We start from the raw sequence: 14,285 nt of genomic DNA, 5'->3' as shown, positions 1-14,285 counted from the left end.
GGGTGTAAGATTCTTGAGTTGACATTTCTTTTGTGGTAAGAAGAGGGGAGAAGAGAAGAGGAAGAGGAAGATAGGAGACAAGAAGAGATGGGATGGGATGGCAGTGGTTCGTGTCAGCTCGCCAGCCAGTTGTTTGAATACCAAACTGCACTACCTACCTGAGTACCTGAGCACCTGAACTCGGACACCGAATATTATCATGGACCGGTACGAGCATGGAGTACTTACTACATACTATGTAGTCCTAGCCCTACGAGGTCAGAGTGCACGCCGTACTTTACTCCTCGTAGTGTCCAGTACCTACATATGTGGTCCGTCTCATCGCCTACGAGTTATCGCCTACAAGAACCGAGCAGTAATCGGCAATAATCCATTCATGATGATGAAATAGCGTCCCCCCTTTCCTTGGAGCTAACGGCGGCGTGGGTACCTAGCCAAGTAAGTGTGGTAAGCTGTCATGGCTCTCTGGGCCTCGTACCTGATCAGGGTGGGAGGAGCCTCGCCGTGACTTGACTACCTCGTCCTTTTAAGTACCAGGACTTTTATTTGATGTATATATTGTATATTATATATATATATATATATATACATAATATAATAGCCCACCTATAACAATTAATAATTATCTTCATCTACGAATGATAGTGCAGAACCATTCCTCATCCTTCCAATACTTCAATCTTCATTCTCCCTCTGAACAGTAAGTACCGAGTACTCCCCCTCCCCCTAGGGGCCGACTACAAAAAATGTCCCTCCGACACACCGCCACCGCCACCACCGGCGCATCAAGCACACCGCGCGCGACACCCTCGTCCAGAGCAGCAGGAACTCGCACAGGAGACAACGACGACGACGACGACGAAGAAGAAGAAGAAGAAGAAGAAGAAGAAGAAGAAGAAGAAGAACCCGTCATCGCCGGCCCCTACGTCCTGCACCACGGGTCCTTTATCCTCGAGTTTCTCCGACCAAAGCCGTCGAGGCAGGCTTCGTGAGTATCCAGTCCAGTCCAGTCCCGTGATACTCCTATCCATTCATTTCCTATTTCATTTCCTATTTCCCGTTGTTGTTGGTTTTTATTTACAAAAAGAGATAATATTCAGGGGGAGTTGGGACTGGAGTTCGGACATGGTATAGGGACAGGACAAAAGGGGCCTTTGTAAGGCAAGGCCAGGCAAGGCACGGCAAGGCTCCGTCGGGGGTGTTGTCCCAGTCGCAATGCGGTCGTTGCACTATGGCGCTTTGGCTCCCTACCTATACCTACGGGACTGACAATTCTCGACCTACCTACTCTATCGAAGTATTTCGTGGTCTGAGCACTCAACTGGGTACCTTGTCTACCTACCTACCTACTTACCTACCTTGGTATCTCGGTAATCAGGGGAAACTCCAGGGGAGTCAGGCAGTCGCGCAAGGCTGCGATCAGACATCGTTTGGACATGGATTTGGGCGCTTCATCCAACACCTTCTCTTTTTTATGAGCCCACTTCTCAGTCTTGATGCACTTACTGACTGACGGCCTCTTTCCCCAGAGTGTTGATGCGAGCCACGTACAAACATGATCACCCGCTATGTCGCAAAGGCAAAGCATATCCTCAGGTCTGTCGATTCCCTGTCTCCTTGTTGTAATTATCTCGTTTTCGCCGGGATTGGCGTATACTCTTCGCTGCCCACAAGCAGACGCATCACTCGACCACCCAAAAGACGGTCGGACTTCCGGTTGAGCGGTACAATGCTGATGGATTTCCCCTCGGGCCCGTAGGCACCACCACTCCACCTGCACTTCCAACAATCCGAATCGCTGGCCGTGCTCAGCGGCGAGCTCGGCACCACGACGACATACTCACGAATCGACACCATCCACACACCTCAAACCACGCCTCCCGCTCGACCGCACCACATTGCGCCCTACATGCCTCACCAGATCTGGCCGTCGCCGAGCGCCAAGGAAGACACGACGATGCTGATATGGGCACACCCAAACCCCAAAGACATGGACGACAAGATGGACCGGCTCTTCTTCCAGACTCTGTTGCTGTACGTGAGTGATGTGAGCGAGGGCAAGGAGCCGTTCTCCCTGTTACAAATCATGTTGAGCCAGTAAGTTTCACTCAGTATCTCCCCACGCTCTTGGGCCTTGGCTTTCCCGCTACTACCATTTTTTTTTTCTTTCCTGTTTTTTTTCTGACGATAGAGAAGACACATCTCCGCCACGGCTCTGGTCGTCTTGCCGGGCCTAACCTTCCTCGGGCCCCTCCGGTGGTGGATCCCTTGGCTGTTCCAGTGTCTGTGCGCCTACCTGGCCCTGTGGCTGGGCAAGAAACCCCTGCTGAAAAAGTACATGTCGATCGAGGACTGGGAGGACGAGGATGTACAGGAGCGGATCGGCATGTGGAGGAAGAAGGATCTTTGATTCTCCAAGGATTACAGAAGGGCGGGTGGGAAAGAGAGAGGAGGTCTGGCTAGAAGTCGTGTGTGTGTGTGATGTGATGTGATGCGATGCGGTGTGATACAGAGGGCCCATCCCGGTCTTTCTTTTAGCCAGTGTGCACTCAACTGTCCGTAGAGCACTCGTCTTTGCGAGCGTGGGGCTCTCTCCTTGGTGTCGATTTCGGTCCAGCTGAGGGTGTGCCAGTGGATTTGTGGTTCGTTAGATCTTCTCGACAAAAGGGTGAGGGTGTTCGGGTAGTCGAGAACCGAAGAGACGTTTCGACAAGTAACAACGTGCCACGACACGATCCGCCGTCAACGGAGAAAAGAGACAAAAGGCGCAAGACGAAGGAAGCACGAAAGAATTCAAGGTCATCCAATATCCATCGTGTCCGATTGGGTGCGCAGTTTTGGAATCAGAGTTTCGCAATTCCAGGTCAAAGTACCGCAGGACAAGTCGGGCAAGTCAGGCAAGTCAATCTCAGTTTCCGTCGCGGGCAGGCCAGGCAAGGAATAGGAATAGGAATAGAATACCAGTAAAAAAAATACGAGGTGAACCAACAAAAAGTCTATCAGGTATTGAAGCAAAAAGGCAAGCAAGGCAAGGTTTCAAGCCTCAAGCTTCCACTCCCACGCCTTTTTTTTTTTGGCCCGATTTCTTTGCCTCCTTTGTTTGGCTTTTGCCTTGCTTCGGCCCTTACACAGGACTTTGACAACGCAACAACGATGTGGAAAGGAATGGAGTGGAGGTCCTTGTACGATGTAAACCTTGTAAAACCTTGTTACACCGACTCTGTCGTGGGAGTTACTTCTAGATATGCAGTACAAAGGTTTAATACAACCACTGAGCAGCGTCGTAATAACAAACATGTCGTCTGTTATTGGGTATTGGATCACGATGAGAATCTGAATCCTGGACATCCTCAGGCCTCAGGGCCTCAAAAGTCCCGTCCTCGCATCATGCATCCCACGACGACTAAGGAGGGGAGAGGGGAGAAAGAAAGTCGTGTGGGCATCAATCAATTTGCAATCCATCAAAGAGTATTGGATGATACCGCATATCTTCTCCCCCCTCCTCTATCGCCCCCTGCCCCTGGTCCCTTCCTCCTCCTTCCCTTGTCCCGTCGGGACAGACTCTTCGTGTCAAGTTGTGTAACCACAACCACCACTCCATCTTGAAAGTGGAGTTTGGCGATGGAGGTTGGGCTGCAAACATCCTACGCCCCGATATCTTTCCAATCAAGTGGCTTCTCCTCCCAAAGATAAAAAAACTTTAAACCTCGCACACGAGCAAGGCCTGAAGAATCCATGCAGTTACATGCATGCATGTATGAGTGATATGTGGTTGTCATTGATCACGCCAAAGAATCAAAACCATTAAGCGTAAAGGTTAAATTGATGGAGAGACATCGAGGGTGGTGTGGTGTGTGAGTGGATATGTGGGGGTTATCAGATCTGAAGAGGTTCACGGATCTAATCTGATCGAGGATGGGGCTCCGGTTTCGGCGGCACCGGTGCCAGTTGGCTTCTGAGCATCTGTGGTTAGATGGATATATAGATAGATAGAGCCATGGACGTCGCGAGGGAGAGGCATAAGGGAGACTGTCTTCGAGCGGAGACATGAAGCATGTATCGGACGAGGTGGTTCTGAGACAGACAGACAGACACACACACACGCACACACACACACACACACACACACACACAGAGAGAGAGAGAGAGAGAGAGAGAGAGAGAGAGAGAGAGGCAGTGAAAATGAGGTAGGTAACTGGAGCTGGGTGCACCGTACACGAATAGAAGCGTCAAAAGGGCCCTGAGAGGGTGTACACGAGCAAAGAAGAATGTTGAAGAAGTGACCCGAAGAGAAGAGAGCATCATCAACAGCCTTCTCCTTCTCCACCCCTACTGCGTTTGGGCGAAACGAGGCTGAAGGGGAAAAGGGGAAGAAGACATCCTTCGTTGGAAAGGGCACCTGCGCAAGAGACGGCTGTACACCATGACAACGGAGTAAGACAGTCATTGGTATCAAGGATGGCGCTCCTGCTTCGTCCCTCTGTAATACATATCGCTATTGAGAGGTAACATCTCACCGAGTCCCCTGCCAGCCAGGCTTGCCCTGAGAGTCTCACAACAAAGTCGACGTCCCCCTTGGACCGCCATACGACATATCCATGCCAGATCATGTCTTTGCTCGTCCCATCTTCTTTTCCATTCTGTACAACATGTCCAGCAACTAGCTGTCCAAGATCCAGCATGACGACCCTGGACGCAAACAAGCACTCACCAGCGAGCAATTCCCAGGTCATCACTACAACCGTCAAACCGACTCTCAACTCGGAGACTGCTGGCCTCTGCTAGTACTGCTGGCTCAGAGGCTGTAAATGAACTCGGGATTCTCCTTGTCGGTCAGATCGAGCCACCTGCACAGAACACGAGTAAGCCATTGCATTGCATTGCGTTGCACACCCGGACGCCGCCGATGGTAACAAAGAACAAAAACTGAGTCGGATGAAAAACACAGACACAGAAAAAGAAGGTGGGTCGATCAACATGTCACCGGCACCTCACCACAACCGACCTCGCCGTCGCTCGTCTATCTCAACCCCCAACAAAACCTCTGGGTGGAATTGTAGACAGAGCATTACCAAGGACCGGCAAAGAATAGCGAGAGAGCACTTACTCCTGGTTTTCCAGCTTGATGTATCCAGGCTCAGCCCTTTCCCGCTCCTTTTTCTTGTTCATCCTCTTACAATACCACCAAATGAAAGCGAGGTCCAGGAGACATGCGCCCCAGCAAACAAGGATGGTAATCTCAGCCGGCCTATACTGCGGAGAGTCTTTTGGTCTAAAGGTTTGTGGGCCGATGATATTCCCGACACAATAGCCGACGAGATACAATGCTGCCACGGTCGTCTTCTTGGTGTAACCGGCGACGTTGGTGGCGATGAGGGAGAGCAAAGCCACAAAAGGTGTGGGAGACGCTTGGGTGAGATAATAACCCGCAAGCCGGCCCGCGTTGTTGCTCAGGGGCAGCGCAACAATGAGGATCATGCCCAGCATCGCGACGCACAGACCTCCCATCGAGACCAGAATCCGCTGACCAAGGCGATCGCCGAGCCACCCACAGAACATGAGGGCCACGACCTCGACCGCGCCGCCAGGCGTGCCGTACAGCAGAGATTGCTCGGGTGTATAGCCAAAGGACACAATCTAAAAGAAGATTAGAAGAAGCGCCGGCATAAGCTTGCATATTCGCAGGCAACGAGCATCACACAGGAATACCCACCAGTTGTGAAAAGAAGTTGCTGATGCCTCCATTGGGGATATCGGCTGTGAGGGCGTAAAAGGTGAAAGCCCAAGTCAGTGGATCCAACAGAGCTTCCTTCAATTGATACCACTTGAAGTGCTTGTTGCCGATACCCTGCTGGTTGATCCTCACTCTTTCGACGGCCAACACCCGATCACGAGGCTTCAACCACCGCGCATTGAGTTGGTTGTCAGGCATGACAAAGAAAAACACCACCCCCAGCACGGCGGTCAGGCAGCCGTTGACGAGAAAAACAATTTTCCAGGGAGCAATGGCAGTCCCGTGCTTGCGAGCGCCGACGGCGATCCCATACGCGACGAGCCCACCAAAGATCTGGCCGAAGCCGTTGAAGGAAAACCAGAAGCCTGTTCGGGTGCCTTGCTCGCGCTTCGTATACCATTGAGAAGTGAACAGGGCGAATCCTGGAGTGACGGCTGATTCCATCACGCCGAGAAAGACTATCTCGTCGTCAGACGGTCGCACGAACAGCGTCGAGGGGGCAGATACAGCATCACAAAGAACGACACGTACATCGTATAGCAACAGCACCGCCAAAGTTGGAGACGGTAGCAAACAATGCCAGAACCACGCCCCAGCCCACGACACAAAAGGCCGAGTATTTGGCAAGTGGCAGTCTCTGCAACAGTCGATTTGTGGGATACTCCCAAGCCAAATAGCCAAAGTAGAACATGCTGGACAGCCACTGGTAGTCATCCCCCACGAGGTTGATGTCCGTCTTGATGCCCATGATGCTGGCATATGACAAGGTCGTCTTATCGAGGTAATTCAACCCATACACGACGCAGAGCAGAGGCATGAGATGCCAGTCAATTATGCGCAACAGCCGCTTGTTAGTCGCCTCGTCAATCTCGACAACTTCGCCCGAGGCGAAAGCTTTCATCGCCTCGTCGGCATCCTTGCTATGCTCGAGGATTCTCTTTGCGGCGGCGGTGGACGACACCGAGGCCCGCCGCTCCTCTATGTTCACCGGTGAGACGGAGCGACCACCAGGAACATTGTGGACGGCAACCGACTTCTCGTTGTCTTGGATGTCGCCCATGGTTGACGTTGACGTCCTTCGAAGTACGTCGCGTGCCCCGCGGGTTGATGACGGAAGGATGTGGCTGAGGAGCCAGAGAAGCAATGTAACCCCAACTCAGAAACAAGGACTGTCCAATCTGTTACACGAAGCACTCGTGCTGTCGAGGAGCCGGCTCAAGCAGAAACACAGACCATCAACAGAGTCTCGAGATTGCAGGCATCAAACCAAACAGGAAGCTGTCGACCCTTTTAACATCAATGACAGAAGGACAGTTTATCCTTTCCCGGGACCTCTACCGAGACAAATCCGGGTCGCGATAGCATTGATAGGCAGAGCGGTTCTGGACTCCAAGGGACGTTGCATCACAGAATGAAGCAAAAGCCGGGGTTGGATAAGCAATTCCCACCGAGGCACCTGATATTGCTTCATGTGGCATTGCATCAATCACGACGGAGAAAAAGGTGTCGAGAGCGGGGACTAAAATGGGGAAGCTTGATGCGGTCAGTGGTCCAAGGAAATAGCATGGGAGCTGTTGTGTGTGGACTGCATAGAGATAGGAAGGAGGAGGACGATCAAAAGTTGAATGGTACGATGGATGGTTCGAGGGCGACGTCAATGGCGGCCGCTGCAAGCCAGGAATGATCGTCATGCGTACATTAAACCGCATCAGGAAGGTCTGAACCATTTGGGATCAAGTCGACCAGTCGATCATTCGACCAGCCCGCAAGGCAGCCAGACAGAAAAGATAAAGTGATCCACGAGCGGCAAATGTCCAAGCGATATCTCGTGGCAATCGCGTGCGAATTCATGCGGACAAGTCCTTCCGGACCAAAGGGGGAAACCAATATCTTTTGGGGGGAGGGTATAAACATATATCATGTATAGATATCGCTTATTTTTCTTCGCATGGCACATATCACATATCACATCCTGCTCTCTGTCTACATTGACCTCTTTCCATAAGGCTCGAATGGCATGACAACGGCTACGAGTGCCTACAACACCTATCAGTACCTTGTTTGACTTTATCCCTGGAGAAGAACATCCACTTACCATGGCAATGTAGAGAGAGGCACAAATGTAGATGGGAGCACTTGTGGCCGTGTCAGAATAGGCCGCCACAAAGGCACTTACAAGACCCATGACTCGATTGCAGCCAACTGCGATGCCGTTTCCTGTGGCTCGGTGGGCAGACGGCAGACTCTGACCAATGTCGTTAGTATCAGATCAGATCTTCGGCCTGGACGCTGGGGTAACTTACCTCGGGAGTATACGCATAGAGAGTGCCATAGTAGACATTGACAAAGAAGTAAATGGCACATGTGAACCCCAAATTCTGAGCCGGGGTGCGCACTGCCGTGTACGCAAAGAAGAAGGCCATGGTGATCAGAGCTCCGATCACCATGGTGTACCTTCTGCCCAAATACTTCCAGTTGCACATTATCCCAGCGAGAACCGGACCAAAGATGCTGACCGAGTTCGTGATCATGTAGTTTCGCCAGGTATAGTAGGCGCCACTTTGCCCGGTCTGAGCGCCACGACTCTCGAGGAACTGGGGCAGGAACACGTAGAAGAGCGGATAGGCAAGTCCTGATAAGCTTGTGGTTAGCTCCAGAGTTTCTGCCATGGCGTCGGGGGTGTGAGACGCCATCCTTCTGCACTTACCAATCAAGGTCCACGACAGCCAAATCAAGCAAGTAGAGACTCCCAGTTTCTTGGTCGCAAAGAGACCTCGCAGATGAGCCAGAAACTCGGAGAATCCATATCGCGATTTGCCATATGTCGATTTGATGGGACCACACGCGTCGAGATGCTCAATAGTGAGCGAGCACGGTCTGTTGTATTTGGTGGCGATCGCATGGAAAGTGTTGACAACTTCCTGGTCTTGTCCCTTCGCCAGGAGGTACTTTGGTGTCTCCTTGAGCCGGATGACCGTCACCCGGAGAATACTGAGAACAAAAACCAATGCTCCATTTGAGTACCAGACATAACGCCAGCCCTGTTGAGCAACTGTTAGCGAATCCTTGTGTTTGATTGTTACAGGCAAAATTACCATGTTGTTGTCGTAGGTGCAAGTCGCGTGGCTGGTACAGTTGTATCTCGAGATTGAGAGGAATGGCCACGCAAAAGCCGCCGCAATCACAGGAGCAAGTCCCCACCAGCACGCCATCAGAGTCAGAAGCCATTGCTTGTTGCCAGGCAGGTACTCGAGGAACACAGTGGTGTCCAGGATCAAGTTCCCTCCAGATCCAAATGCTGCCAATGCTACAAAGGCACCTAGAGCATACCAATTGGGTGACGCACCCGCAACGACGGCAAAGATCGAACAACTGAACAACGAGACATTAAAAGCGAATCGACGACCAATCACATCAGCACCTTCAACCCGTCAGTAATGTGGATTGCCTCAAATCCTTGAAGAAAACCTACTCAATCCCCAGAACAAGGCTCCGATCAACATGCCACAGTATGCAGCCACGGTGAGACCATTGCTGAAAGAAGGGTTAAACTCAAGTGCGGCCTGGCCAGCAGTGACTGACTGCAGTAGCAGAATCAAAGAGTCGGCTGCGTAGCCAAAGCCGTTGAGGAAAAAGAGCTTCAGATGCATGTTGGTCCAGCCGATTTCGTCGATAGCCTGCGCGAGTTGGTTAGCAGCTATTACCTCCAAGCTTCTTGTCTCTACACTCGCAACTCCGAGGCATTACGCAATGTTTGGGGGATGACCAACATCATTCACAAGGCGCATTTTTTTGTCAAGGGCAGGATCGATATCGTTCATGGAGAAAATTTGGCCTTCAACCGTGTTCTCATCGAGCGACTGCACAGAGATGCTATGGCGCACTCTCTCGCTAAGAGAGTGTTGGTGATGGTGGCGGACATCTTTCGAGTCGGCCTGGGTTTCAACCACCTCTTTTGTCGGATACTCGGTAGACATGGCGGCTAGGTCTTTGCTTGTACCAGAAGAGGGAGCGATATCGTATCTGGCGACGTCGCAAGCAGTCGCACCTGTCCAAAAGGCTTGCTAGTCGAGGAACAAGTTGGTTTTTCTTCTCTTTGCCCCAAACGAGTCTGTATCCTCTTTTGTCGCAAGAGGAACACGCGAGTGACAGGACAGAAGAAGCCGAGATACAGAGGCAGGGACAACGGCAGGTTTATCAATGCAAGGAAAAACCCATGGGGACTGGGGGACTGACGTGGGCCCTCGCTCCGAATTCCTGACGGTCCACTGGAAAACCATTCTCTCGATTGGCACGAGGAAACCATCCCTATCCGTCGCCGAGTTGACATCCCAAACTAGATCGTTTGGCTCGAGCTGAGTGGAGGCCGTAGGGAGAGGAGGACCCGGTCAGTGCAGCGATCAGCCAGCGCCATATCGGGTGGGCATTCCTGGCTAGACCATTGAAGGACACGCGACAAGGACACAAAGGCACACGACGTGCGAGCTGTGTTGTAACGCTGCTGTCGATTTCGGCTGCTACAGCCAATCCGAATCGCTAAGGCTGACGACAGCAATGGGCAACCACAGCCATGACGAAAGAACTTTCTCCAAGCGTTTGGTTTGGGAGGCGGGAGAGCGGGCGTGAGGTCGATCTGGTGGCAACCAGTGAAAGACCAGACAGTCTTGTGTGCGCCTCCAAGACCAACCGAGGAACCAAGATGGCGCAGGCGACTGCGCTGATTCGGTCATCGGGTCCAGCGCGGGGCAGTAGCGGGGTGCACCTCTGGCCTTGGGCTTTGGATTTAGGCTTGGTGTGGCTTAGGGCCCCTTAGGGTGGCTGCAGTGAGCCTCAAGACTTTTACGAGAACTACGAACATCTTGGTTAAAGGCCCCTGTAACAGGCTAGAGCCTTTGCCCAGAAGCTGCACTGGAGGGGCGGCAAGCCTCGGCGGGAGAGGAAATTACACCGCGAAATCTTTCTTCTCCGTGCATTTGCCTCTTCTGCCCAACTACAGGTACAAAGAGGTAATGCGGTAATACCCATTGCTATGGTCACCAATCGCGGCCCCAGAACCAGCACGTGGATGGGGTTCAAAGTATGAAAAGAGGAAGAGTCCTTTCTCCAATTCTCCAAAGCATTTGCGAAGAAGACGGCGAATGCTCGCATCGCATGTCTTATCATCTACAAACCTGTGACCTGCGCAGTCCGAACAGGCTTGTTCAGACACTGTACCGATAGCTTCCAGCTGACACCCCCTGCATGAGAGACTGTTCAAGCGATACCACCTTTTGATATCTCAATGGTTTCGAATTGGACCCAAACCGACCAAGCGTCTGTTTGACTGCGATATCAGGGTATCTCAACAAAGGAAATCGCCCAAAAAAAAACTCTCGCTGAAGTCGATCTCGCTTTTGGACACCATCAAGCTTCATCCCTAGCTCAAAAGTAGCCCAGCTTTCCCCCGAGATAACCTCCAGCTCTGTGATCCTATTTTATCCAAAGGACAGGTCTGAATGGAGGCAATAGTCTTATGTCGCCCTGCTTCGTGACTCGCCTCAATCCTCCAAAATCATATCTCATAATAGTAGTCATCGTCCAGACCTTCTCTGCTTGGAATCTCAGGGCCATCCATTCCATCCATACCCTCCACGATGCCCTCCTCGTCATTGAATCGCACATTCAGGAGCCGGACTTTGAGCCCGTAGTCACTGATCATATGTATGAGACTGTTGGTTTCGGCGGTAATCGGTTGCTGGTCCAGAAGCATCAAAAGTCCGTCGAGCCATTCCGAGGCAAGGCTGTGACCGTTCGGGTGGAAGGTAAGAAGGACCGCTTCCTTGGTCCCGTGTCGGGGCGAAGACGTCTTTGAGGAAGTTCTCGAATGCCCTTCTCGGCTGCCACGGGATTTGGGCAGGAATCCATGGATCGTGATCTTGTTGGTGGTGAACCGGTCATGGAGCAATTCCTTCAGCGTCGAATCCGAACCAATTGATGATCTGTCATTGGCCGTTACATTGGAAACCACAGATGATACAATCGATAGATCGATCTTGTCCCTCAAACTGGCTGTGGACGGGGATTGCTCTTCCTTTTCGTCGAAGTCGCCCCAATGCAAATACTTGCGGTTCTCGGAGAGTCTGATGAAACGATAGCCATGCGTTGTGTTCTGCACCAAAGTGTCCTCCGTTACAGGGCCTCCGCCTTCTTGGTCCGTATATGTGCCGTTTGGAAACCATGCTCCGGCGAGCAGGCACCGAATCCTTTGCTCCTTGACGAATTGCAAAGCTTCGCTCTGCAGCTCTTCCTTGACTCCTCGAAGATGCTGACCCCACACGTCTTCGTATGTCAGTTCCAAGAGTTCCATCTGTAGCTCACGAAGTTTGCTGTACTCGAAGGCAGCCATCTCTTTCTCGATATCTTCGATACCCTTGGTGCGATCAGCTCCACCGACCACACTCTCCACTAAAATTCGAACCAACTCGACAATCTTGGGGAAATCGTCGACTTCGGCACCCGTTGCCTTCCATAATCTGAAGAATGCATGTAATCCAGCAACATGTAGGCGACTCCAGTGTAGTAATAGGGGTTTGAACACTTTGTCAAAGTTGGTCCGGCTCTCCAATGCCAGGTAGCTTTTGGAATCCTCGAGATCCATCTTGTCCACTTCAAAATGCTCAAAGAGTATTGCCGTCAACGTCAGACTAGCCCGAGCCAATGGACACCTTTGCTGCTCCGGCAGCACTGATTGCTCCAGCAGGATATTCTGAAATTCGTCTTGGTATTTGCGGACGTAATCGGAAAGATCCATCATCCCCAGGAAGCCCATATCCGCGAAATCTGGCTCCGGGTTCTCGCTCGTGAACCCAAGTCGTCTCCATTTCAGCGGATTATGCTTTGATTTGGATTCCCCATTCCTTACTTCAAATTCGGGTTGTTTCTCAGGATTGCTGGAGAGATGAACGGCTTTGATGGTCCGCCTATGTTCCGGCTTGACTAGGTCAACCGGTACGTCTCTCCACCTCCTCAGCAAGATTTTCGTCAATGCTTGGAATTCAAGCAAGGGATGCGCCAAATCTTGTAAGGCCGAGCTCTGCATTAGCACATACACTGCCTTGATGACCCCAAGATCTTGTATTCTCTTGATGAATTTGGGCCACTCGGTTTCATTGTCATTTGTGATGGCGTCTCGCATAAGCGAATTGATCAATTGGAGAGCATTCGCACACAGCGCGTGGTCTGCGGAAGATAACCTCGTCACCAGCATCTCCAGGAATTGTGGGTAAACTGCGAGAGCCGGTTTCAGGGCTTGGAACCCCCCGGCATTGTTATTGTTGTTGATTTGGGAGGATCGATCGGCGTGATACGGTCGGGAAACGATAGAGACGAGTATTGCCATGGCGCCCCGGAGAATATTCACCAAGGGCTGGCAGACAACCAGTTCTACCACCTGAGCGCAGAAACCGTAGTCAGTGAGTGGCGCTCATCCATTATGATGTCCTGGGTGGGGGGAGCCTTGCCTTCTGGACAACTCGGTCGTTGACAGCCTCCCATCCTTGGTCCACCTCTAGTAACCTGGCAAAGCTTGCAAGACTATATGCGAGGGTATTTCCACTACTTTCGAGGACGAGTGTGCGCAGTTGAGGTAGGCCGCCCGCAAGCACGAAATGTTCCGCAAAAGAAGGATCGTTGATGAGCGACTGCAGTTTGAAAGCTGCCATTTTCCGGCTTGCATCTTCTGAACTCGACAGACCAGTGAGCAGGTCTGTGAGGTTGGGGCTCAAAGTCGGGTGATTGGGATCCATCCTGATCAGCTCTGACCAGACATGAGGGTTCGAGGGCAGTCGAGGCGTCGAGGTCAGTGTGTCGGAAGGCAAGACGTAGGCTTCGGGTATCTCGCTGTCATCGCCATACTGGGGGTTGCGCGGTGTGTCTGATGCAAATGACCAGAGAAGTTCGCGTTGTTGACGGTATCGCCTGAACTGCGGAGCGAATAGTGAGCGAGCCCAGGATGCACTGCTCGAGTGGCTGCTCGGGGACATTTTGTTTGGCGATTGAGGGCCAGCCACGGGGGTTACTCCACCAGGGGCAATCCCATTAGGCTCGGCTTCAGTTGATGTGGGTGCCAGGCGAGGCCCAAAAGCAACATCGTTGGGGGCCAGCTTTCGCCGGCGGAAGAGTGACCATGACGTCAACCACGGGTTCTTTCTCAGTGTCGACAGCAATGCAGTACGCGTACTGATCTTGTGGCTCAAACTGTGAGAAGAGCTGCTATTATAGGATATCCAGTCAGAGGAGCTGTCGGAAGAGGGACATCCGTGATCAGACATGTCTAATTGTCAAGTGTCCCAGGGGGATTTGTGATCCTGAAACCTGCGACACGGTTTTTGGGAAAGGGGAAATCGGGAAGACCTTAGATGAGAAGTCAGCTTGCAGTGGTGGTAGACATAAGTTACTATCGACAGTCTAAGTGAAGCATTCTCGGTTTAATGAGCCTGACAGTCTCCCAGGCACCTCAAAGCTCAAAGGCCCTAACTGTAGAGAGGAGGTCGAGAGTTGTTCAGGCAGCTTG

The 14,285-nt window shown here is 51.9% G+C and overlaps 5 protein-coding genes across 5 annotated transcripts; 1 reads left to right on the top strand and 4 right to left on the bottom strand.

Annotated features, from left to right (window-relative positions):
• Nucleotides 1-746: 746 nt before the first annotated feature.
• AYO20_05516 (hypothetical protein) lies at nt 747-2,410 on the top strand (the record flags this gene model as incomplete). Its single annotated transcript, XM_022643810.1, has 3 exons — nt 747-988; nt 1,813-2,097; nt 2,197-2,410. 3 exons carry the CDS (start codon nt 747-749, stop codon nt 2,408-2,410), a joined length of 741 nt encoding a protein of 246 aa, XP_022500274.1.
• A 2,693-nt stretch (nt 2,411-5,103) lies between these two features.
• Nucleotides 5,104-6,794, bottom strand: AYO20_05515 (hypothetical protein; the record flags this gene model as incomplete). Its single annotated transcript, XM_022643809.1, has 3 exons — nt 5,104-5,637; nt 5,714-6,192; nt 6,266-6,794. The coding sequence occupies 3 exons, from the start codon at nt 6,792-6,794 to the stop codon at nt 5,104-5,106; spliced, it is 1,542 nt and encodes a 513-aa protein (XP_022500273.1).
• Nucleotides 6,795-7,717: 923 nt separating this feature from the next.
• Nucleotides 7,718-9,711, bottom strand: AYO20_05514 (hypothetical protein; the record flags this gene model as incomplete). Its single annotated transcript, XM_022643808.1, has 7 exons — nt 7,718-7,771; nt 7,830-7,979; nt 8,038-8,366; nt 8,442-8,775; nt 8,830-9,155; nt 9,207-9,411; nt 9,505-9,711. 7 exons carry the CDS (start codon nt 9,709-9,711, stop codon nt 7,718-7,720), a joined length of 1,605 nt encoding a protein of 534 aa, XP_022500272.1.
• Nucleotides 9,712-11,285: 1,574 nt separating this feature from the next.
• AYO20_05513 (hypothetical protein) lies at nt 11,286-13,112 on the bottom strand (the record flags this gene model as incomplete). Its single annotated transcript, XM_022643807.1, has 1 exon — nt 11,286-13,112. One exon carries the CDS (start codon nt 13,110-13,112, stop codon nt 11,286-11,288), a length of 1,827 nt encoding a protein of 608 aa, XP_022500271.1.
• A 91-nt stretch (nt 13,113-13,203) lies between these two features.
• AYO20_05512 (hypothetical protein) lies at nt 13,204-14,043 on the bottom strand (the record flags this gene model as incomplete). The annotated part of the gene is made up of 1 exon (XM_022643806.1): nt 13,204-14,043. One exon carries the CDS (start codon nt 14,041-14,043, stop codon nt 13,204-13,206), a length of 840 nt encoding a protein of 279 aa, XP_022500270.1.
• Nucleotides 14,044-14,285: the final 242 nt, after the last annotated feature.

Source organism: Fonsecaea nubica (assembly GCF_001646965.1).
Source record: "Fonsecaea nubica strain CBS 269.64 chromosome Unknown Scaff32, whole genome shotgun sequence".
Classification (NCBI taxonomy): domain Eukaryota; kingdom Fungi; phylum Ascomycota; class Eurotiomycetes; order Chaetothyriales; family Herpotrichiellaceae; genus Fonsecaea; species Fonsecaea nubica.
Note: the sequence above shows the minus strand (reverse complement) of the source record. Positions and strands in the feature narration are given on the sequence as shown.